The sequence below is a fragment of the Rhinolophus sinicus genome, linkage group LG03 (genome assembly GCF_036562045.2).
Source record: "Rhinolophus sinicus isolate RSC01 linkage group LG03, ASM3656204v1, whole genome shotgun sequence".
Classification (NCBI taxonomy): domain Eukaryota; kingdom Metazoa; phylum Chordata; class Mammalia; order Chiroptera; family Rhinolophidae; genus Rhinolophus; species Rhinolophus sinicus.
Window position 1 is genome coordinate 55,993,289 of NC_133753.1, and position 23,667 is coordinate 56,016,955.

At 37.7% G+C, this 23,667-nt stretch overlaps 1 protein-coding gene across 2 annotated transcripts in view; it reads right to left on the reverse strand.

Moving 5' to 3' along the window:
- The window catches only part of MAPK6 (mitogen-activated protein kinase 6), a 38,134-nt gene that overhangs the window by 5,470 nt on the left and 8,997 nt on the right, over positions 1-23,667 (reverse strand). For both annotated transcript variants that reach the window (XM_019730626.2, XM_074327736.1), the window contains exons 2-4: positions 9,512-10,704; positions 7,870-8,014; positions 3,007-3,171 (exon numbers count right to left, since the gene is read on the reverse strand). In XM_019730626.2, coding sequence (XP_019586185.1) covers positions 3,007-3,171; positions 7,870-8,014; positions 9,512-10,066 — 865 coding nt within the window. In that variant the 5' untranslated portion in view covers positions 10,067-10,704. The remainder of the gene's footprint in view (positions 1-3,006; positions 3,172-7,869; positions 8,015-9,511; positions 10,705-23,667) is intronic.

A 23,667-nucleotide genomic window follows, 5' to 3' on the forward strand; every position in this document is an offset into this window, starting at 1 on the left:
TCTCCTCTGTATTATATTACCCTCATCTAGAAAGTCATTCACAATACATCAGGCGGTTATTGGCTCTCCTGCAAAAAACGTCAGTCTTAATTAGCACAGGGCCCATGTGTCTGAAGGCAAGAGAAACTCTAAGGCACAGAGTTATGGATGGTTGACCCAGCACAATCACCATTCTTAGAGGGAAGGAGGAGGTATATCTAACTACACAAAAGGAGTATACTCTAAAATCCATAGCATCTGAGAACTGTAGGCAGCGGTGAAAAGAGGAAAGAAACTAGCCAGGCTGAGCCAAGTGTATGCGTATATAGCACATTTCAATCATAATACATAGTTCTATTGGACAGCACTGCTCTAGAGGAAATCAGTCTATTTGCAACAATGGTTTTGAAGCGTGCTAAGATATAGAAAATTATGGTAAACTATAGAGAAAGGGAAGATGAGAGGTACGTATGGAGGGAAATGAAAAAGAGGGTATTCGTCTAAAGACATTAACCAGAGTAGGGTTTCTAGTAGTCTAAATGTGTTAATTCATTTGGACTTAATCTTGTGTGTTTTTTCCTCTGAAAATCATGAACAGAGTACAAGAAAACATGTATTATTCTTACTAAGTCCCCAATGCCTCAGAATGTGCTCTGCCCAAAATTAAAACTCCAATTCTAATCAAGAAGAAACAGGTGTGGAGCATATCTATGTAGTAAATCTTTATAGTCTTAGGAATTTAAACACCCTACATTGCACTTGTATGTGAGCAATTCTGCCACTTGTGAATACCAAAGATCTTTGCCCAACGGTTAATTTAATGAGTCCATTATCAAAGATATTCATCAACACATTATGAGTAAATCCCAGCCATCAGCCAAATATTCAGGTTGGTTTATAGCTAAGATAAGACATGGTCCCCACCCTAATGAGGGGAGGAAAACAGAAGATTCAAATTTAGGTAGATTAAAAATGCTTCAACAGCAATGTCCTGTATTTCTAGCGTGTCTCTTTTGATAAGACACAGCAACAGAGCCAATGACTCACTCCAAAGCCAATCCGTATTAACCCTGAGCAGTGTCTTTCAACCTGACTGAGAAAAGTCATACCTGTAGAGGGCTTTAAAAACACAGACACCTGCCCTGCTCCCCACCTCACATCTGGAATGATTTAATAGTCTGCATTTTTAAACAGCTCCCACAGACAACACTGAGGCATAGTCAGGTGCTATGTGACTGCTTTCAGTTATGAACAGAGATGGCATGACAGTGACTACAAGGTTAGGAGCAAGAGAGCCAGCCATGGAATCTGATTGCAAAGACAGACTCCAAGGCCGCTTAGAATACAGAACTACTGAAAAGGAAGCCCTCAAAACCTGTTGAAATTAAACATAGCTGTTTTCTTTTTATTTAGGCATTTACTATGAGTTCCAAGCATATCTGATGGGAAGAAAAAGATAATGTCATGACTTTGCCATCCAATGCCTAACTATTTCTCAAAACATTTGCTACTTTAAAACACTTTGACACACACTTACCTGAACCACATTTAATGATCGGAGTTGGTGACATGAATAATGGATGTATATAGTTCACAGAAAGTTTAGATGTTTAGGAAACTATGTATCACTAACTTTTTGATTCATGAGAACTATAAAATCCTGACAGTGATGTATTTTAATACAGTATGATAATTGTTAAAGATATAAGGCACAATCAACTTTTATATATTATACATATATATATAATTATGGTTGATACATAGTATTATTCAGCTTCAGCTTCAGGTGTACAGTGCAGTGATCAGGCATCTACACTGTCCATGAAGTGGTCTCCCTAATAAGACATGTTCCCATCTGACACCCTACAGAATCTTTACATTATTGATTATATTCCCCAAACTGTCTTTCATATCCCTGTGGCAATATTGTAGTTACCAATTTATGCTGTCTAATCCCTTCCCTTTCTCCCTCATCCCCACCCCTTCCCATATAGCAACCATCAGTTTTTCCTCTATATCTCTGAGACTATTTCTGTTTAGTTTTCAGTTCTTTAAATTCCACATATAAGTGAGATCATATGGTATTTGTCTTTCTCTGTCTTATTTCACTTAGCATAATGTTCTCTAGGTCCATCCATATCATTGCAAGTGGTAAGATTTCATTCTTCTTTATAGCTGAGTAATACTCCATTGTATACATGTACCAAAGCTTCTAAGGCACAATCAACGTTTTAAAAAGGTATTTTCAACTCTAATGTTTATCCTTAAAAATGTTCTTATTACAGATAACTACTGCAAGAGTTAAAGACTTTTGTATCTTATTTATATCAACAAATCTAAAGATATGTCACTGTATATTTTGAGACACAATTGCTTTAGTGGTTAACAAAGTTATGATTCTCTCCAAGTTCCTACTACTTCCAAGTTTGCAGAAATTCTCACATTAGCACTTAATACTCCTAACACCAATCCGCAAACTCTTACATGCTGTGTTTGCTCATATGGAGTTTTGCTCTTTCCTCCATCTCCTCCTTGCCCTGAAGCCTTTGCTTTCCCTCCATTGCCTGATTCAATTTGCTCTTTCATATCTAAATCACATTCATACTTATACCACACTTATCACATAACCCTCACGGAACTCCATTCCAGCTTAGTGAGGGCCAATGATTCAATATGCTCATCTATGGTAGATAACTTCCAGCTTACAGAGATGTAAGCTGGAAAAGTAAATGGAGTTAAAACCAGGAGAGAGGGATGCACTTTTTAGAATGGAAAATTATTCAGAGGAGCAAAGAAACAGATCCCAGCCTAAGTGCCAGGCCAAAAAAGGGAAAGTGAGAGTTTAAGTTTTAAGTATATTTTAAGTATCTAAAAGACTATTTGGGAGAAAGCCACACATCTAAGGATAAAAAGCTAAAACTTGCCTACACAGATCCTGCTTGTGTACACTTACACATACACACACACACACACACACACACACACACACACACACACTACATGATGGTTATTCTTGAGTCACAATACCTTCTCGACTAATTCCCGGAAGCAGCTGAGTTAAAGGTTTGTGTGGCTCAGTCATGTCATTTCTAATGTAAACTGGAATTACACTGAGAAGCTCCTGACGATCTTCCTCATGTACAACAGGAATAGATTCTAAAATCAGCTGCATCTGTTCAAGTTCATGTGCACCTGCAATTAAAGAAACACCAAATACAACATAAATCAACACATTTCTCAATGTTTGTTCATTTGGCAATAAACATTGTAAAGCTATAAGAAACTAACTTAAATATTGTAATGACCACTGAGGGAAATGGTTTTAACTGAATCATTAATCAGCAGGTTTCATTGTTTTGAATGTCATCCATCTTCTCAAAAAGCCTATCTAATTCAATTTATACTCACTGATATATTTAGTTTTAGCTCTTTGTTTTCACTGTACCACTGGAACTAGCTACCACTGTTAGCTGTACAACTAACTAACTGGCTATAATTTTGGGAATATTTAATATGGTGATGACTTGATTTCATCATCGATAAAATGGAGGGTTGTACTAGATTTGTGAAACAAAAAGTTTTATAGTTATATGTTAGGCTCAGTTGACAGTTCAGGACCATTATTAACAGAGGAAACTTTACGCGACTAAAAAAAACATTCAGTTTGCTTTTCCACTAATTTCTAGAAATTCATTCAACATTAGTGCCTACTATAAGCAAGGCACTTTAGCATACAGCTGTGAAACAAAACAGACCAAGTCCCTACCTTCATGGAACTTACAATCTAGTGGAGGAAGACAGATAATAACTGTAAACATTTATGTTGAATGGTGACAAACGCTATGAAGAAAAATAGAGTAAGCTAAAGGGGCTAGAGAGCAGTGTTGGGTACAGTTGTTAATATATATAAGATGACCAAAGAAGGCCTCACTGAGAAGCGGAAAGTTCAGGAAATTAGGGAACACACCATACATTCATATGGAGGAAGGGAGTTCCAGGAAGATGGGAAAAAACCCAAAGGCGGGTCCAAGAAACAACAATTAGGCAAGTGTAGCTGAAATAGATGGCTGCAGGGAAGTAACAGGAGATGAGGTCAGAGTGGCACCACGACACAAAGAGTTTGCTTTATCCTGAACTGGATGAGAAGCCATTTTTAAGCAGAGAAATGACATAATCTGATTTATGTTTTCAGAGAACTACTATGGCTGCTATGTGGTAACTAGACTACAGATAGCAAATATTGAAGCAGGAAACCCAATTAGAAAGTCCTGCATTAGACCAGAAGAGACATAAGGGTTGACTGAACTGGGGAGAGGGGAACAGTGATAGAGACTAATTACAAGCAGTTAGATTCCAGATATATTTTTAAGAAAAAGCCCACAGGCTCTGTATTGACAAAAGTGAAGGACAACGCCAAGATTTTGGCCTGAACAACTAAAAAGTGGGTCTGGTTTACTACGATGAGGAAGACAGCAGAAAGAGAAAGAAAGAGGGAGAAATATCAGGAGTTCAGTTTTGGGTAGGTTAAATTTGAGAAGCTATTAGACATCCAATGGATATATTAAGTAGTATCAAAAAATATGGCTAGGATACTTCCTATAAGTTAAAAACACATAGATTTCCAATGAATGCTCAGTCCTTGCCATTTATTGCTCTATGAGTTTGAGGCCTATACCTAATAAACACTTAGATCTCCCTTGTGCTGCTTTTATTGAATGGTTCACAAACTTACCAACAAAGCAGGACAAGAAAACTACAGCTGGATCTTTCAAATAATTTCATAAACAATTGCCATTAATTAAATGTTTAAAGTTTACATGAGTTTAAGATCAAAATTGTTATTTAAAAGTGGTTTTTTAATCCAATTCTTTTTATTGCTGTATGTAAACAATGTGTGGATATGCCAAGTGAACTTTTCAAAATATATCATCTTTGTATAATCAATACAACAGTAAATTTTGACCCCATTTCATACCACTTGGCGCATGATCTAATGATTTTAAATTAAACAAATTAAATTTTTGGTGCTTGCTTTGGCAGCACATATACTAAACAAATTATGTTCCTGGTAAAATATTCATTATTGTAGCAGCTTTAAAATATGTCCACAAATGCTTTGATACACTTCACTTCAAAAGGTGGAATCCAATGCCACATCCCTTGAGTGTGAGGTGTACTTAGTGACTTGCTTCTAACACATAAAATACAGCTGAAGTGATAGTGTCACTTCTGAGTATATGTCACAAAAAGATATTTTGCATTTATGGTCACTGATTTTTGACAAGAGGGTCAAGGCAATTCAATGGAGAAAGAATAATCTTTTTCACAAATAATGGTGGATAACTGGATATCCACATGCAAAAGAATGAAGTTGGACCCCTACTTCACACCATACATAAAAATTAGCTCAAAACAGACCACAGACCTAAATTTAAAAGCTAAAATTAGGGGTTAGGCAATGGTCTCATAAGTATGACACCAGAATTAGAAGTGACAAAAGAAAAAAGATTAAAATTAGACTTCATCAAATTAAAATCGTGTTTCAAAAGACATCATCTAGAAAATGAAAAAGATAATCCACAGAATGGGAGAAAATAACTGCAAGTTATGTATTTGATAAGTGATTTCTATCCAGAATATGTAAAGAACTCTTACACCTCAATTATACAAACACAACCCAATTACAAAATAGGCAATGGATCAGGATAGATATTTCTCCAAAGAAGGTATGGCCAATGAGACACATGCTCAACATCATCAGTCATTAGGGAAATACAAATAAAAACCACAATGAAATACCCAAAAAGACAGACAAATAAAACAGACTACACTTTAAACAAGTGTTGGTGAGAATAGGGAGAAACTGGAACTCTCATATATTGTTGGTGGGAATGTAAGGAGGTAAAGTTTTGGAAAATGGTCTGGCATTTCTTCAAACAGTTAAACAACATAGATACTGCTAAAGGTTATAGGGTACCTTTTAGGAAGGACAAAAATGTTCTAAAATTAGATGGTATACAAGCCTATGAATACACTAAAAAAATATTGCACTGTACATTTTAAATGGGTGAATTGTAATAATATGTGAAGTATATCTTGATGAAACTTTTTTAAAACAAGGTATGTTAACTTTCTCCTTCCTCTCCCTTTTGTATCATTCATTCTTCTGTGGGAAGCCAGCTGCCATATTGTGAACTCTCAAGCAGTACTATGGAGACACCCACATGGGGAGGAACTGAGGCCTCTTGCTAAGAGTCATGTGAGCAAACTATCGAGAAGTGGATCCTCCTTACCCAACACAAGCCTTCAGATTAGCCCCAAACAACATCTTGACTAAGCAAATCTGATCTAGAACCACCTACCTAAGCCACTCCCAAATTCCTGACTCACAGAAACTGAGATAATACCTGTTTATTGTATAAACCACTAAGCTTTGAGACAAGTTGTCACATAGCAACAAATAACACAATAATTATTTTATATATGCTGGAAGGTCTTTGAGTATCAGGAATATAACCTCCAATTACAGTATTGTTCCTCAGAAAAAGTTCAATCCAGGAATCACTAGTATTTTTCTCAGTCTTCTAAATTCATATTCAATCACTATCACACATCATGGAAGAAATTTCAGATAAATTTAGAGAAAAATTACAAAGGATTGGTTAATGTTACGTAAGTTGATCACTGTAAGAAGTATTGGCATTAAAAAAAAAAAATCAAGGGCATTTATGCATACCATACTTTCATCAACAATGCTCTCCTATGCACCCTAATCTTTCTTTTATTAATCCTTCTTTTGCAATCAGACCCTGCTCCATTCCCTTCCTTTGGCTCTTAGCACAAACTGGGCGTGGTGGGAGGGTCCCTCTAAGATTGCTAGAGAGGGGAAAAAGTATCAAAAGAGAGAACAGATGTAAATCACCATCATATCACTTCTCTCAAAATATCTTCAGTACCCTACTATTGCCTAGTTTTTCAAATGGAAACTCCTCTGCCTACTTTCTAAGTATTTTGGCCCCATCTTAACTAGTCATAAATATCTTCATTATTATTTGACACCTTGCTTTCATCAAACTTTTCTCACTAATTTATGAACATTCCAGGCTCATGCCCTTATTTTTAGATATCCTGAAGTAGCTACCACTTTTCCTCTCTTTTTACCTATCAAAATTCTATTCCTATGCAGTGAAAAATCCTTTGATGCCTTTCTGCCTTCAGCTATCACTGATGTAATAGTCCCTCGAAGTTTGCAGCTCTTATAGTTTGTAATAAGTAATTTTATACAAACTCATACTTTGCTTTATGATAGCTGTTATTTTTTCATGGATTATTCACCTCTGCTCATCTTGACTAAGTTCTCTCTCACACACTTCTTTGGAATCCCTCATAACACCAAACTCAGCAAAACATTACTTGTTTGGTTGTTTCCAAAAGGTCACAACAGTCAGGCAAAGGGATATGGCAGTTCAACAACAGGGATGATTGGGGGGCGGGCAAAGAAAGAATTATTGGATTTTTCAATGACGGCTAAAAAATTTCACTGGGAAGTAACAACCATTGACAGAACTAGGCAACTCAGGTGTCAGTTAACACAGATTACCAACTAGTAGTATGGATCTCTAAAATATGAAATTACATTTAAGAAACAAGATATATACAAAAGAATACTATAATTCTGACTAAATTTACTAAGTAAACAATTCAGTGAACATGTGAATAAGATTTCTCAATTTCTAAATATTAAAAACACCATTTTCTCTTTAACATTTTAATATTCCAAACTATAATAAATTGTTTTAAATCTTATATAAATCTTACTTCACAGATACATGCAAAATTATTTCTCTTTGGGATTTTTTTTTCCCTATTAATTTTAAATTTCTAACCTACCTGCAAAGAGGGTTTTACCAGTCAGCATTTCAGCAAAGATACAGCCTGCAGCCCACATGTCAATGGCTTTAGTATAATTATTAGGAGAAAGTAAAAGACGTGGAGATCTGTACCATTTAGTAACCAATCCTTCAGAAAGATGACCCTGAAAAAAAACCAAAAACATACTTTAGTTTTTTTTTTATTTTAGCTGAAGAACAATACATAAAACTTGATTCATTAATGATTCCTTGGCCTACAGAAACAAAACAAAAAGAACCCATAATTATGAAATCTTAGTAACATTGATTTCTACGCCTATTTTCAAAGCTCTTGTACTTTTGAGGCTTTTATCTCCCTGGGATATACCATCTATAAGATGATGATCACATGAAGTCTGCTGACCAAAATATACTATAAGAATTTAGTGCTAGCTCTAGGCCACACAATCAAAACATGTTTCAGAAGAGGAATTATTTTTCACTTCAAGTCTTAAGTTAATTAAGGAGCAGTTATGCTTCAAACCAGTGAAAGGTAAGGAAGAGCACCAGAGGTGCTACTTATAAACCAAAGCCAACGTCCTTACTGACAACCCAGCGGACCTGGTTCTACTACACATCCCATTCCTAATCAATCTTACGACTTTACGTTTATAAAGCGCTTGACAAAATCAGTTATACATACATTGCCTTGTTTCATCCTCAAAACAACCCTGAGTAATTGTGAAGACAGGTAGCTATTAACTCCATCTTACAGGAGCAATAACAAATAGATTTAGGAATCTGCTTAAAAGTCATATAGCTTAGTTGGATATAGAAATGGAACTCATTTTTAGATAGTGTAACTCTTAGTTCAATATTCTATCCACAGTAATTCACCGTTACCCATAAAGAGGATGTGGTCATCCATTTTCAATACTCAATTTCTATGTTAAAGTTTTTAAAATTAAGTTATATTATACTTAATATGAAATGATACTTGCGAATGAAAAGATTTTAGACATGTGCTATGGGAAGCCAAACAAGCAGGGCTCCTAGGGGTTCTTCATAACCACAGCAGCTCCGCTTCTATATTTTAAACATTAGGGTCCTGTACACCATTTCATTTGAAAACTAAAAGACCAAGGTTTGGTTCGGAAAAAAGTAATACCTCGCACGAAGGCAAGTTGTTAGCTAACACAAAGCTACTACAAATCCTTTTGGCTATTCGTATTGCCTATTTTATCTTTATGCAAATTTAAATTTCAAACTAAATTAAGCTTGCCTAAATACGGCGTAACAGAATAGTCTTGACTCAAAGGAACCAAAGAAGACCTAAAGTTGAAATAGCATTCCCCCCTTACCTTCAGGTAAGACAACACTTATGCCCTAAGCACGTAAGACTATATGCCACTTTTAAATAAGGGAGAATTTCAGTTATAATAAGTGTATTATTCCATACACTTTTAGGAATTTGTGTTTAAACAGGATCCCACTCAACCTTCATTTCAAACAGAGAGACTGTGAATGAAAAAGTCGATCTGTATCAGGAAAAAAAGGTACTATGTAAAGTTTAATACAAGTAAGTAAAACTTCTGCCATAATCTACGTATAAAGGAAATGCAAGGACCTACTCCTGACGAGGAACATCAGGGAAGGGCTATCGCAACCGGCGTTCCACGTACCTTATGGGAGTAATGGGGATCCATGATCCGCGCAAGCCCAAAGTCACCGATCTTCAGCACCAAGTCTTCAGTATTAATGAAAAGGTTAGCTGGTTTGAGATCTCTGTGCAGCACGTTTGCAGAGTGAATGTACTTGAGCCCCCGTAGCAGCTGATACATGAAAAGCCGGGCATGCTCTTCCAGTAAAGGGCCCTGCTCCAGCACGTTGGCCAAGTCTGTCTCCATGTACTCCTGAACAATGTAAACACTGTTCAGCTCCGTGAGGGAGCCCACGTCGTCTGCCAACTGGCTGCCACTGGGACCAAGAATTTCAAACACTTTCACAATGTTATCATGGTCGAGTCTTCTAATGATTTTGATTTCACGTAGAGCATGTTTGACACTCTGGGGATCAGTAAGGACAATTTTCTTGATGGCTACTCTTTTGTCACAGTCATTGTCTACAGCAGAAAAAACCAAGCCATTGCCTCCACAACCCAATGGTTTTAAGTCCATATACCTAGAGCCCAGATCAAAACCATGAATGTTCATGAGACTTTCAAATTTCTCTGCCATTTTGAAACCCTCACTATTGCCTTTTCCTTTCCAACTGTTGAACTTGTGTAAACAAGGAAGAAAACTGGCATCAAAAGGAAAGATCTTTCAAAAAGGGAGAAGAAAAATAATTTTGCTTCCACAGCAAGATGGTTTCTTGATGTTCATTGCATATGCCAACCAGGCCTGTTGAGTTCCCCTTAGATCTATTTAAAGCTCAAAAAGCTCTCCTCATATTGAGAATTAAAAAGATTGCAGTACTCATAGTTCAAGAAAGGGGCAGCAACTCTGCAGACATTTAAAGAAAACACTCAAGAAACTCAAACGGAATGAAATGACATACTATGCACTCAGCTTTACTGTGCTAAACGATTTAACATTTAACAGAAATGTGAATAAATATGCACACGACAGGCGTCTATGGACATTCTCCTCACAGTGCAGGTACATTCAGTGTTGGACTGGCCCTGAGCAGCATCGTTCCAAGGTGCTGGAAGCACTATTTCCGTTTTGCTTCTTTTCTTCCTTTGTTGCTGTATTTTTCAACAGGAAGCCCTGGCAGCTGTTAGTTAACAGAAGATGTCTTTTGTTAGTGATCAGGTGGCTCCAGCTCACCACAATCACAATCAAAGCTACCGTCCATCTTAATCCGATACAACCTGCAGGATGAGAAAAAAGAAGGAAAAGAGTCACCACTGCCGGAAATGCTCTTTTCTTCAACTTTGTGAAAGGACACAAATGGAGCATTCAGCTATAAACTACTACTGGTATAGTAAACTTATTTACTTATAGTCACTAAATGGAAAGATTACCATCAATCAAAAATAGCGATCCATGTTGTAAGCAATTCACACGTGTTGGCTCAGATTCCTGATCCCACCACACTAGATTCTTTATAATACTTAGGCTCATTAGGTTGTAGCATTTCTTAAATGTCAATGAGTGATGGAAGGAAAGTTCCTAATATTTTTATAGAATTCTTTAAAATTTTTTGAGGTGTAAAACATTAGTAACATAAAAGAATAAATAAATAGCATAACTATGAACTTGGCAATTTTTCTTCAAGGAATACTCCCTACAGAAATGCTTGAAAATATATAAATGTCACTTTTTTTGTAAATACTAAAAACAGCCAAATTTTCAACAATAGGAGAACACATGAGTTATATTCATTTAGTGGACTACTATATAGTAGTAAAAATGAGTAGAGATGGTTGAAATCATGAAATGCACAATACATTTAAAAAGCAAATTGCAGGTAGAAATGTGCATGCTGAAACTAGTTATATCAGGTTCACAAATATGCAAAATAATGCCATACGATGTAGCAAGAGTATAAAAAACATGAGATTGATAACAAATTCATGATAATAATTTCCTTAAGGAATGAGGGAAGGGGTTAGGGTCAGGGTGAGGTTACACAATATCCTTCAACTATATCTTTAATGTGTTATTTCTTTTTTAAAAACTGAAGTATGACAAATTGTTAGAATCTTATGGAGCTGGGTGGTATTTATATGGAGAGCTCATATTATAGTGGGGAAGACAGGCCAATAAATAAGCCAAACACGCAGAGGTCAGATGGCCTAAGTGGTGTGAAAAAAATAAAACAGACAAGGGGACAAGGAGGGTGGTTAGGGAATGCGTGTCTGATAAGGCGGTATTGGAGCAAAGCTCTGAAGGAAGAAGTAATGGACGGGTGGGCCTCTATGGATGCTATGTGGGAGCAACTGCTCCAGACAGGGGGGCTGGCCGTGACAGAGAGTGTGCGTGTGCGTGAGAGTGAGTGTGCGCCTCAAGTCTGAGAAACTAGGAGGCCACTGTAATAGTTCATTTAAATGTATATGCAAGTAATACAGCCTAACCCTTAAATGGAAAGGCTTCCTGTTGCTGACTTTTGATCTAAAAGCTGGTATAGGTGTATATAGTGTTATTTTCTGAATGGGTCTGAAGGGATTGGAAGTGGGACAGGTATAATATTCCTTTAATTCAAAGGGCTAATCATTTAAAGGCAACAAGAAACTTTATTAGTGTATGAAATAAAGCAACCCATTCTGAACAAGAAGATTGACAACTTTCAATCACTTTCAGGTATGGCTGAAGAGAACTGCTAGAACTTTCAAACACATCAGCTATTTCACACTAGTAAAGCTCTTATACAATAGTGAATCTGCCTTTATTTCCTGCCTGCTTCACAGTCCTACATACTTCATATGTGGCAATACAAGATTCTAAAAAGTATACAGTTAACAGCACTTGCCTCAATCGGAGCAAATCTTCAATTTTGAGAAATCAACAAACATGAAAAGTAATGTGTGAAAGAGAAACTTATGATATTAATAAATAAATGCCCCTTATGGCAATGACTTTAACAAAAATTAGTATGTACTATCCCTGAATTCTTTTAATAAATCTGAGAGCTTCTTGCATCTGCTTTATATTTTAAAGGACAATAATAGCAAAATAGCTTTGTTTTATTATAACAGAGGTGGTTTCTTCTGTTTACAAGTTTTTGTCTGCTTCTCAGAAATCAGGAAAAAAAAAGCACAAACAAGCAGACTCCTAAAAATTCTGGCTTATCAGTCTATTTGTAGTTAAACATTTAAAAGTTAAAGTCTGCAAATAAACTTTTGAGTAAAAAAAAAATACTTCACATTTTTAAAGGCTTTAATTAATACTGTGTGTCCCCTGTCAATTTTTTCTATTTGTTTACATGTCGACACTTCCTGTTCCCTATCAAATATCCTAGAAAAACAGTATTTTTCAAAGGCTCCAGTATTTCTGAAATTTTACATTTCTAGTCTCCCCCTGAAATAGAATGGTTGTTCACTTACCTTCTTGCCCTAACATAGACAATTCCCTAAAGTTCAGTCGAGTTTTAAGTTTTTGATAAATGTGTATTTTTAAGTTAGTTCTATAGACTTGACATAAGAACAAAATCTCTAAGTACTTTCAAGCTTCTAATTCACTAGCAGAGCAATCATAATCAAGCATAAATAATGCTTTTTCAAAAACACCCCACTATTATCTCACAAAATAGTGGCACAGTAGAAATCGCAGCCATGAGAATGAGATCGCTACTCAAGACCCCCGTATCCACATCTGTCCCCTTCAAATTTTAGTGAGACCAAGAAGCATCACAGACCAGAAACAAGTAAAAGTCGGGTTTCCAGGAGGGAATTCCTGCCCATTCTCAGGAACTTTTTTCGCTTTCCCGTTCCCGAATTCCAAGAAAAGTTGGTCAGGGAATCGGGAAAACTGGCTCCTTGAGCCCAGGTGGTTGGTAGTATTAACCGTCACTTTGTGAAAATGATTCATCGCGGAGAACAGAAAAGTTTGTATCTCGGGATTCGGGAACGGAAAAGTGAAAAACATTCCTGAGAAGGGTTGGGAATTCCCGCCTGGAAACCCTAAGTAAAAGGATGAAGATACCTTTTCAGAAATCTCAGTGACTGATCAGCACTTAAGGGGCAGAGAGTGGGTAAAATTCATCTTAAGGAAGGTAGGAGCTTGTGCCCAGTCTGAGAACTGCCGAGTCCTCATTATAGATTCAGATGATGACTCTATTGAAAGCCTTGAACAGACTTTTCAGAAATACGAGACCATTCTAAAGAGAGAAGGTAATATTCATCAACAATGGTAATTCCACTAGACAGTGAGGATTGCACCAATAAAAAATTTGGGGGGAAAAAAAACACCTCTTATTTACAATAACAGTGCTTGCCCAGTGATCTGCTTCATTGCTCTGTGAGTAGCATTCTTCAGAGTCCATTAGTATCCATTAGACCAAAAGCTATTGGAGCACCTTTTCATCCAGGGGCTTGGAAAGTAAGCCCACCTTAATCAGTAAGTCGGAGGTAATGTTATACCTCTGCATGATAAAGTGGATCCAGTAAATGTTTTCAATTCAGTCACAATCCATTCAGCAAGTATTAATTATATATTATGTACCTGTCAATATACATACTAGGCCCTGGGATAAAATGGTAAATAAAAATAGACTTGAGCCCTGACCTCATGGAGTTTACAGTACAGTTGGAGACGAACAATAGTAAAGTAACACAGGAAAAAGGGAGATGCAAAGGGGACAAATGGTACCAAGAAATGGTGCCAGATGCTATCAGCCTACACAGGGGGGGATCTGACCTATTCAGGGAGGTAAAGATATGTGCCTCTGGGAACCACAAAAAGGCAGCGGTTTCCCATGCTCACTCTTAATGACCATGAAAACAGCTTTGTCCTTATCAGCCTGACCCCTTAGGATAGTTACATTCCAAAGCCTGATCTCTCCAACCACCTCCATCTTTCACATCAATCATGGAGCTTCTTGTCCTGACTGAAGTACGGAGTTACAATTCAACTGGACCAGCAGATTACTGGTCAGGGCGTCCTCCACCCACATAAACGACCTCTACAAATGTCCCATTTATACCATTTTCTCCACCATCTTTCATGTTTAACTTCATAAAAGCAAAGTTCAAGGCTTAGACTCAGGAAAGATCTGGGGTTCCATATTCCACACACTTCAAAGGAGGAAAAGGAAAACTAAGGCGGGACAGTAACTTAAAATGACTCTTCCCAGCATCCTTCTAATTTCTCTGTCTGCAAATATTACCCATTCCGACCAACCTCAGTGCTGATGCTGTGTTGCTTAGAGAGGGATCATTAGTTCTAATTAGCTGGTTCAACGTTGTTTTATTTTTAACAATTTGGTAGATAAGTTTGGTGGAAGTAGAGACAATGATTTATAAGAGTGAATTTGGCTTTATGCTTTACTTGTAGTCTTTCAGTGATCCACCGTAATAAGGAAGTAAAAGCGCTCTATGTAGCCCAGGCTGTGTACCAACTTCCTATGTTTATAAGACAGTTCCCTGAAAGTGCATTAGCCACAGCTGTCTTCTCAAATACTACTTTCTTCCCTTAATTACCTACTGCTTTCTGTCATTTAGCCTACCCCGATACCAAGAGAAACATATGTACTCTGAATCAAACCTAAGTGCATGAAATAAAGTTGTCAAAAGCAAAAGAAAGAAATAAAAAACAGTACAATAATTTCACTCTGCCCACCCCATACCCATTCTACAGAAACTGGTTCTTCTTTCCCTTCTTATCCAGTAACAACTTGGCCTATGTCAGAAAGGGAGTCTGAATGTGCAAAACAAGTTTGAGAGGAGGGCCTTAAACATAAAGGTTACTTTTTTGGTTTTTTTCTTCCATCTTCCATTCTGCAGCTCCTCAGGTTAAATGCTGACATGGGTCATCTGGCCTGATCACACTCACAGACAGCTCTTACCCTCCACCCTCTTCGACAGCTCTTGCCTATTTTGCTCTTCTCCAGGGTCAAGTGAGTAACTTGAGTTGATTGGAATCTAGCCAGCCTCACATCTTCTCAGCCAAAACCCAGTTGCGTTTGGAGAGAAGGGAAAGGTTGATCTCTACTTTTATATTCACCTAGGACGGTCTCCTAACACTGGCACAGAGAGGTGTTGTTATAGCAAATTCACTCTTCCCTAAAATCATGTCTCAAGTTCTCATCAAAGCTGCTAAGTTTCTAGGGTAGAGAAACCCAAAGGCTACAACTTAACTGCTTGCGCATATGCATTCTTGACAAAGCTCTTGTCCCTAATGTGGGGTAGTCCTAAGAGTTACCAGGGACCTCTCTCAGGCAGAGTGCAAATTAGTGTCAGTGAATGATCCTAGGAACCTAGGATGGGAGAGAGGACCTTAAAACTAAAACACCAAAACCTAACAAGCTTTACCTGCTATCAAGTCAAAGGCAGATGATTACACAGCTTCAAACAAAGTATCCAATTTTTTAAAAACTCCTCTTCTACTCCCAATTTCTGTTCTTAAATTGTCTGAACCTTTGCCTAAATACATTTTAACACCTGGGATACCTCTGATCTCAAAACTATAAAATAAATGCCATTATGTTTATTTTGATGCTCATCTCTAGTTGCTGTTTACTCTGGGGTATCCATATTGGAATATCAGAACTTCACAGACCAGATAAACTAGTCAGAGAATCTCTAAAGATCCTTCCAATTCTAAAAGTCTGTGATCTATAAAAGCACAGTATAAGTCTTTTACTTCACTGGGTTTTGTTCCTAAGTAGTTACCGTATTTCCCCGAAAATAAGACCTAGCCGGATAGTCAGCTCTAATGCGTCTTTTGGAGCAAAAATTAATATAAGACCCGGTCTTATTTTACTGTAATATAAGACCAGGTCTTATACAATACAATATAATATAATATCCGGTCTTATATAAGACCGGGTCTTACATTAATTTTTGCTCCAAAAGACGCATTAGAGCTGATAGTCCCGCTAGGTCTTATTTTCAGGGAAACACGGTATTATGATGGTACACCCAGAATAGGGAAAATGTGATTGAAATTGCTGTATACTGAATATTAAACACAATCCCTTCTACAAACTTATGGCTAGAAATTTAAAAATAATTATAATAACTCCTCATCCCCTCTCCTATCTTCCTCCTGCCCAAGCCCTCATTTCTGTCTCCTCTCCTAACATTAAGGAAATGTTGGAGCAAATATACAAGCAGAAGACATGTAGGCAACCTCCTTCTTCAAGTAACTTTGGACATCTAAGGATCCCAACAAGATGAAAATTAATATAAATTTCAGTAGCAGTCAGGACAACAAATAACTCCAAAATTTAAGTCTTGCTCACGTAACAAGTCTCACACAGTTGTCATCTAAGCTGTCGAGGTAGCTACCTTCTTCTCTACCACTGCCACTCAGTGTGTCAGAGCAAAAGAGAAAGTGGCAATATTAATATCTCACTGGTACCTAAAGCTTCCATCTAAAAATGATACACTTCACTTCTAACCTTTGGTCACACCTACTTCAAGGGAGTAGGGAAATGCAAACCCAACACTGTCCCAAAAGCAGAGAGCACCAAGACATTTTGAAGAGTTTTGCATACAACAACTTTAATTCTTCCACCTGTCAACTACTTTTTTGCTCAACAAAACCCTATTGAGTGCTTGCGCACGTTCTCTCTCTCTCTCTCTCTCTCTCTCTCTCTCTCTCTCTCTCTCTATATATATATCAGGCATTGTTTTAGGCATTAACATACAGTAAGAGTCAAAATAGATTTTTTAAAAAGTCTAACCTCATGGAGTACACACACGCCTAGAGCATTCTTGTAATTCCTCCTTATCCCACTAGCATTTCTTTCTCCTTTCTTTTCTAACAGCATTCTCCTTCCTTTGTCTTTTGCCATCTTTCCCAATCTAATCTAATTTAATCTCTATTCTTCAGATCTTCTACTCTTTATTTTCAAGGGCACCAATCCCCTGCCCTTTGTTGTAGCTCTATTTCACAATAAAAGGTTTGGAACTAAGTAGTTTTACTAACAGTTTCTGAGCATAATACCTGGTACTTAGTAGGCACCTTGAAAACTATACTGAATAAATTAATGTAAATAGCATATTCTATTTAACAGTAGGAAGTTTTGGAGAAGACAAACTCAACCCTCAGTTTTTTTAGAATCTGATCATTTTCTGACCTACCCTGAGGGAACACCAGTAATGACTCCTAGATACAGTGCTTTCCTTTCCAGGCATTTGCCCAGGAGGCTCACCCGACAGTGAACACACAGGTCTGCCAAAACATTAAGAAAGCAATTGATTTCAACCCACTCAGACTGAAGAAACAAAAACACTTCAGTTTTGTTATAGCTCCTATTTTGTTTTGTTGAGAAGTCGGGAGGGATTGTGCCACTGAAATAAGTGTCCTATATAACCAGACAAGCAGGATTCTATACAAAAGTCCTATTAGTTCATGTACTACCAAGCAGGTATCATGAAGCTATGTAAGACCTTGACATTACTGATTTTACTGTTCTTCAGTACATCCTAGTAGGGTCTGTGGCATCTGTCACCACAGCTTTCCAGATTGCATATCCAGTATAACTACTCTCATTTTTTAGCTAACCCTAGTGAGGAGCTGAAGAAGGCAAGGCCAAACAAAACATTTCTGGACTCTCATCAAATGGAGAGAACAACCATGCTTGGTTGGAGAATCCCCAGATTAAAAAATATGACTCAGAATGGCATATGACTTTTCTGGAATATCCTTTTTCCTTTGTTTCTCATTTTCTCCAAACCTGAACAAAGTTTGCAAGATTTAAAAAAAAAAAAAAGAGCGTGTAAGTTTCCTATCAGGTTTACACTAGAGATTGGCACTTTGAAAAATTCCTGCCTAATTACACTAAGCCCATATTAAAAGAAAACAAAACAAAACATGTGAGCTATAGAGATCTGAGGTCTAGTCCAGGATCCGTACTAATTAGCTGTCAATCAAAGCATTTCACATTTCTAAGTCTCAGTTCCTCATCAGGTATATGATGGAGCTAAACTATCTGATTTCTATAGTCTCTTCCAGCTCTAAAATTTTATAATTTTAATGAAAGGCTCAGGATTTCCATTTGTAATTAGAATGCAGAAAGAGGCAAGACACCATTATTCTTACATCATGACATGATGGATAAGCTACAAAATCAGGGTGTTTAAAAAAAAAAAACACATCAAAAAGTTAAGAATGCAAAATCTAAGTACATTAAATTCCAGAAAATGGCAAGCCCTTCATAAGAGACGAGAACACGGCTATTCTCATTCCTGGCAAAGTGGCAGAAGAAGAAGGAATTTTCCACTAACAGGATTAAGAAGAAACCAGCCAAATTTACAACCAAATTTAATGGCTACATATGAATTCAGGTAACAGATTACAGTTCAGAGGAGGCCTAGTTACAAGCCCTACCTGCTAATTCTTCCCCCATGGGTGTTCACTGAGTGCAAAAATCTACAGGCAAGACAGGTAAACTGAGAAAAAATCTCATGAAGCATATGGGTCTCCAACGTGTCCAAGACAGCTGCCCTCTGAAGACAGGGAACAAGACAAGGAAGCATTAGAAAACCATCCCCGAAGCATTCTCAGTGTAAGGCAAAGAAATAGACCAAAAACATGAGGCAAAGAAAACCTGAGATGGGAATGGAAAGCAAAGAAAACATCCAAGTAGTCTTAGCAGGAAGCCAGGCTGAAAAGCAGAGAGCCCCAAGGTTCAGAAAGCTGATGGGGCAGAAGAATATAAAGAGATAATGGACAAAAACTTTCGAAAACTGATAAAGGACACCAACACACAGACCCAGAATCTCAATGAACGACAAGCAGGATAAATACAAAGACACTCATACCTAGGCACACCACAAACTGTTGAAAATGGGGACAGCGGGGAGCAACTCTTAAAAGCAACCAGTGAAAGAGAAGTTTGTACTAGGGAAAGACAACAGGAATGATGGCTGATGTAATATTACAAGTAACAGTGAAAGCCAGAAGACAACAGAACTTCATCTTTAGAGTGTCAAAAGAAAAAGAAACTATCAACCCAGAATTCCATACCTAGGGAAATATATTTCAAAAATGAGGATGAAATAAAGACATTTTCAAAGAGACAAAAGCAGCAAGAATTTGTCTCCAGCAGACTTTCACTATAAGAAATGCTAAAAGAAGTTATTTAGGCTGAAGGGAAATGACACCAAATGGAACCCCAGATCTTCAGAAAGGAACAAAATCCCAATAAAGGGTAAATAACTGGATATATTAAAAGCCTTAAAAAAAAAAATCTATCCACATGTTTAACAGTCTAAAAGACTGCTGTTTTAAGACAAAAAATAATGTATCATGTGTTTATAGCACACATAAAAATATACAACAATAAAAGCACAAACTGAATCATGCAATCATAAGATTTACAATATTGGTAGTTTATATTATTTAAATAGATAACTAATGAAAGGCTCATAGGTCATCTTTAAACACGTCCGTTTTCTATCATTCTGTTTACTTAATAACATATCCATAAATGAAAAGGAAAAAGAGAGAAAACTAAATAAATCACCAATTGTAAGCAATGATTTATTTTGCCAAGTAGTTTTTGTGTACTTTTACATCAACAACAATACAAACTAAGATATTAACAAACCACAGATTCATTGACAATTCCAAAGGAAATGGAAATTAACATATCAAGACAAATATAATAACATTTAATTGAAATAATTTCAAGGGGGCTCTACTTTGTTTTAAAAGTATACAATTTTAAGGTATTAAAAAATTATGTTACAGAATATGGTCCAAAAATTCTAACTTGAGCATATAAATAATATGTGTGGTACATATTTATCCCACTTTATCAACTATTATAAAAGCAATTGATTTTTTAATAACTTTTATTTTTCAATTACAGTTGACCTACAATATTATATTAGTTTCAGGTGTACAACATAGCGATTAGATTGTGATATAAATTATGACGTGATCGCCCCGATAAACCTAGTACCCATCTGACACCATAGTTACTACAATATTATTGACTATATTCCTTATGCTATACTTTATATCCCCATGACCAGTTTGTAACTACCAATTTGTACTTCTTAATCCCTTCCCCTTTTCACCTATCCTCCCAACCCCCTCCCATCTGGAAACCATCAAAATGTTCTCTGTATCTATGAGTTTGTTTCTGTTGTTAGTTTATTTTGTTCTTTAGATTCCACATATAAGTGAAATCATATGACATTTGTCTTTCTCTATCTGACTTACTCCACTCAGAACAATACCCCTAGGTTCGTGTTGTTGCAGATGGCAAGATTTTACTTTTATGGCTGAGTAATAATTCATTGTAAATATGTACCACCTCTTCTTTATCCATTCATTCATTGATGGACACTCAGGTTGCCTCCATATCCTGGCTATTGTACATAATGTTGCAATGAACATATGAATGCACATGTCCCTTTGAAGTAGTGTTTTGGATTTCTTTGGATAAACACCTAGAAGGGGGATTCCTGGGTCCTTCTTTGTCTCTTGTTGTAGCCTTTTTTTTTAAAGTCTATTTTGTCTGGTATAAGTATTGCTACTCCAGCCCTTTGTTTCCGTTTTCATGAAATATCTTTTTCCATCCCTTTACTTAATCTGTGTGTGTCTTTCAACCTGAAGTGAGTCTCTTGTAGGCAGCATATATAAGGGTCTTGTTTACTTATGTATTCAGTGCCCCTATCTTTTGATTGGAGCATTTAATCCATTTAAAAGAATTGTTGATAGAGATATAGTTGTTGTACTTTATTACTCATATTTTTTATCTTTTTTTCCTCTTCTTAAAGAAGTACCTTTAACATTTCTTGTAATACTGCTTTAGTGTTGATGAACTCCTTTAGCTTTTTCTTATCTAGAAAGCTCTTTATCTCTCCTTCAATTCTAAATGATAGCTATGCTAGGTAATCTTGGTTGTAGGTCCTTACTTTTCATCACCTTGAATATTCCATGACAATCCATTCTGGCCTGCAAAGTTTCTGTTGAGAAATCAGCTGACAGTCTTATGGGAGCTCTCTTGTAGGTAACTAACTACTTTTTCACTTGCTTTTAAGATTCTCTCCTTGTCTTTAACCTTTGGCATTTTAATTAAGATGCATCTTGGTGTGGGGCTCTTTAGGTTTATCTTGTACTTCCTGGGCATGTATGTCTATTTCCTCCGCCAGGTTAGGGAAGTTTTATGTTACTATGTCTTCAAGTAGGTTTTCAATTCCTTACTCTCTTCTCCTTCTGGTATCCCAATGATATGAATATTGATACACTTGTTGTCCCAGACGTCCTGTACTCTCTTTTTATTTTATTTTATTTTATTTTTTGCTGTTCTGAACGGGTGTTTTCTGCTACTTTAACTTCTAAATCGCTGATTCGATCCTCTGCTTCATCTAATCTACTGTTGATTTTATGAAACAATGTATTTGTTATTGTATTCTTCATTTCTGACTGGTTCTTTTTTGTTTTCTATCTCCATTTTTACGTTTCCTAACGCTTTGTTAATGTTCTCACTGAATTCACCTACTCTTCCCCTAAGTTCAATGATCATCCTTATAACCAGTGTTTTAAACTCTGCGTCTGGTAGACTGCTTGCCTCCATTGTTTAGTTCTTTTTCTGGAGCTCTGTTCTGTTCTTTTATTTGGGACATGTTTCTTTGTCTCCCCATTTTGGCTGCCTCCCTGTGATTGCTTCTATGTATTATGCAGGAGTGGAATGTCTTCCAGTGTTAGCAGAGTGGCCTTATGCAGTAGGTATGCTGTGGGGCAACAGTGGCACAGTCTCCCTGGTCACCCTGAGCTGGGTGCTCCAGGTGTGTCCCCTGTGTGGGTTGTGTGTGCCCTCCTATTGTAGTTGAGCTTTGTTTGCTGTTTACACATCAATGGGAGTGACTGACCCTAGAGCTGACTGCTTGTAAAGACTGGCCTTACTACAGTGAAGGAGCTGTTGTGCAGGGAATGCTCCTATTGAGCAGGATTTGCTTTAACAGTACTCTGGTGCCTGCCCAGTCTGCCCTTTGGATGTGTCGCCCTGGAGGCAGCTGGGTGGTGCTCCAGCTCAGGTTTGAAGTTGGCATGCGGGCGTGCCAGTCCCGAGGCCTCTTGGGAGGGGTCTTGCCACAGGCCAAGTTCAGCCACAGCATGTGCCCTGCCCTGAGCCACCTGGCATTCGCCACAAAGCAATCCACAGATGGCAGCCACCCACGCTGGGCTTGGAGGTACGTGAAAGAGGCCAAGCCACAAACCAACGCTGGCTGCCACCTAGTGCTGGGCTTCAGGCTACTCAGCATGAGGTACAGGGCACGCCAAAGCCAGATGCTGCTTGTTTGAGTTTTGTGAACCTTTGAGAGATTTTAGGACAGTCTGAAGCATGAGCCAAGACAGGCCATTTGTAGGGAACTGGAAATGGCTTGGGTGGGGCCATAAGTTGTGTGGGGCAGGGTCTCAGGGAATCACCAAGGTGAGAAGAACAGTTATTAGCCACGTTGACGGAGAGTCAGGTATGGCGGCTGCCTGCATCTGCACACTGGGTGGTGGTGGGGGCTCTACAAAGAAATAATGCCTTCTATCAGCACTTCTATCTAGGAGGAGGCTGCCCCTCCAGCTCTCACTCTAAAGTCAAACATTCAGTTTCTCTCCATATGTCCCTTGCGCAGTTCAAGCTGCTGCTCCAGCGAGTGAGTCTGTCAGCAAGTAAGTCCACATACAGGCCCTTTAAAAGGAGCACCTGGGACTCCAGCTGCCCTCCTTCTCACTGAGCCGCAATCTCTGCTGGTTTTCAGTCAGAAGTTGTGGGGACTTCTCTTCCAAGCACTGAAACCCTGGGCTGGGGAGCCTGGTGTGGAGCTGGGACCCCTTGCTCCTACACGGGGACCACCACAGCTGAGATAGCCCTCCCAATTTTTAACAGCCACACATGGGTGTGAAACCAGCCCGTTCTGCATCTCTGCCCCTCTGACCAGTCTCCAGGTGGCTTATTTTGTATATTCTTAGTTGTAGGACTTCTGGTTCAGCTAGACTTCAGGCTATTTTTAATGATGGTTGTTCTGTAATTTAGTTGTTATTCTGATGTGGTCGTGACAGGAGGCAAGCAGTTTCCCTACTCCGCCATCTTGACCAGAAATCCCAAAAGCAATTAATTTGAAAAGTATTTGTTTATATTATAAAGGAAGTCATAGCACTAAACATGAGAATAAATTTTTTAATATTTATTTTTTTAAAGAATATGAGAAATAGCA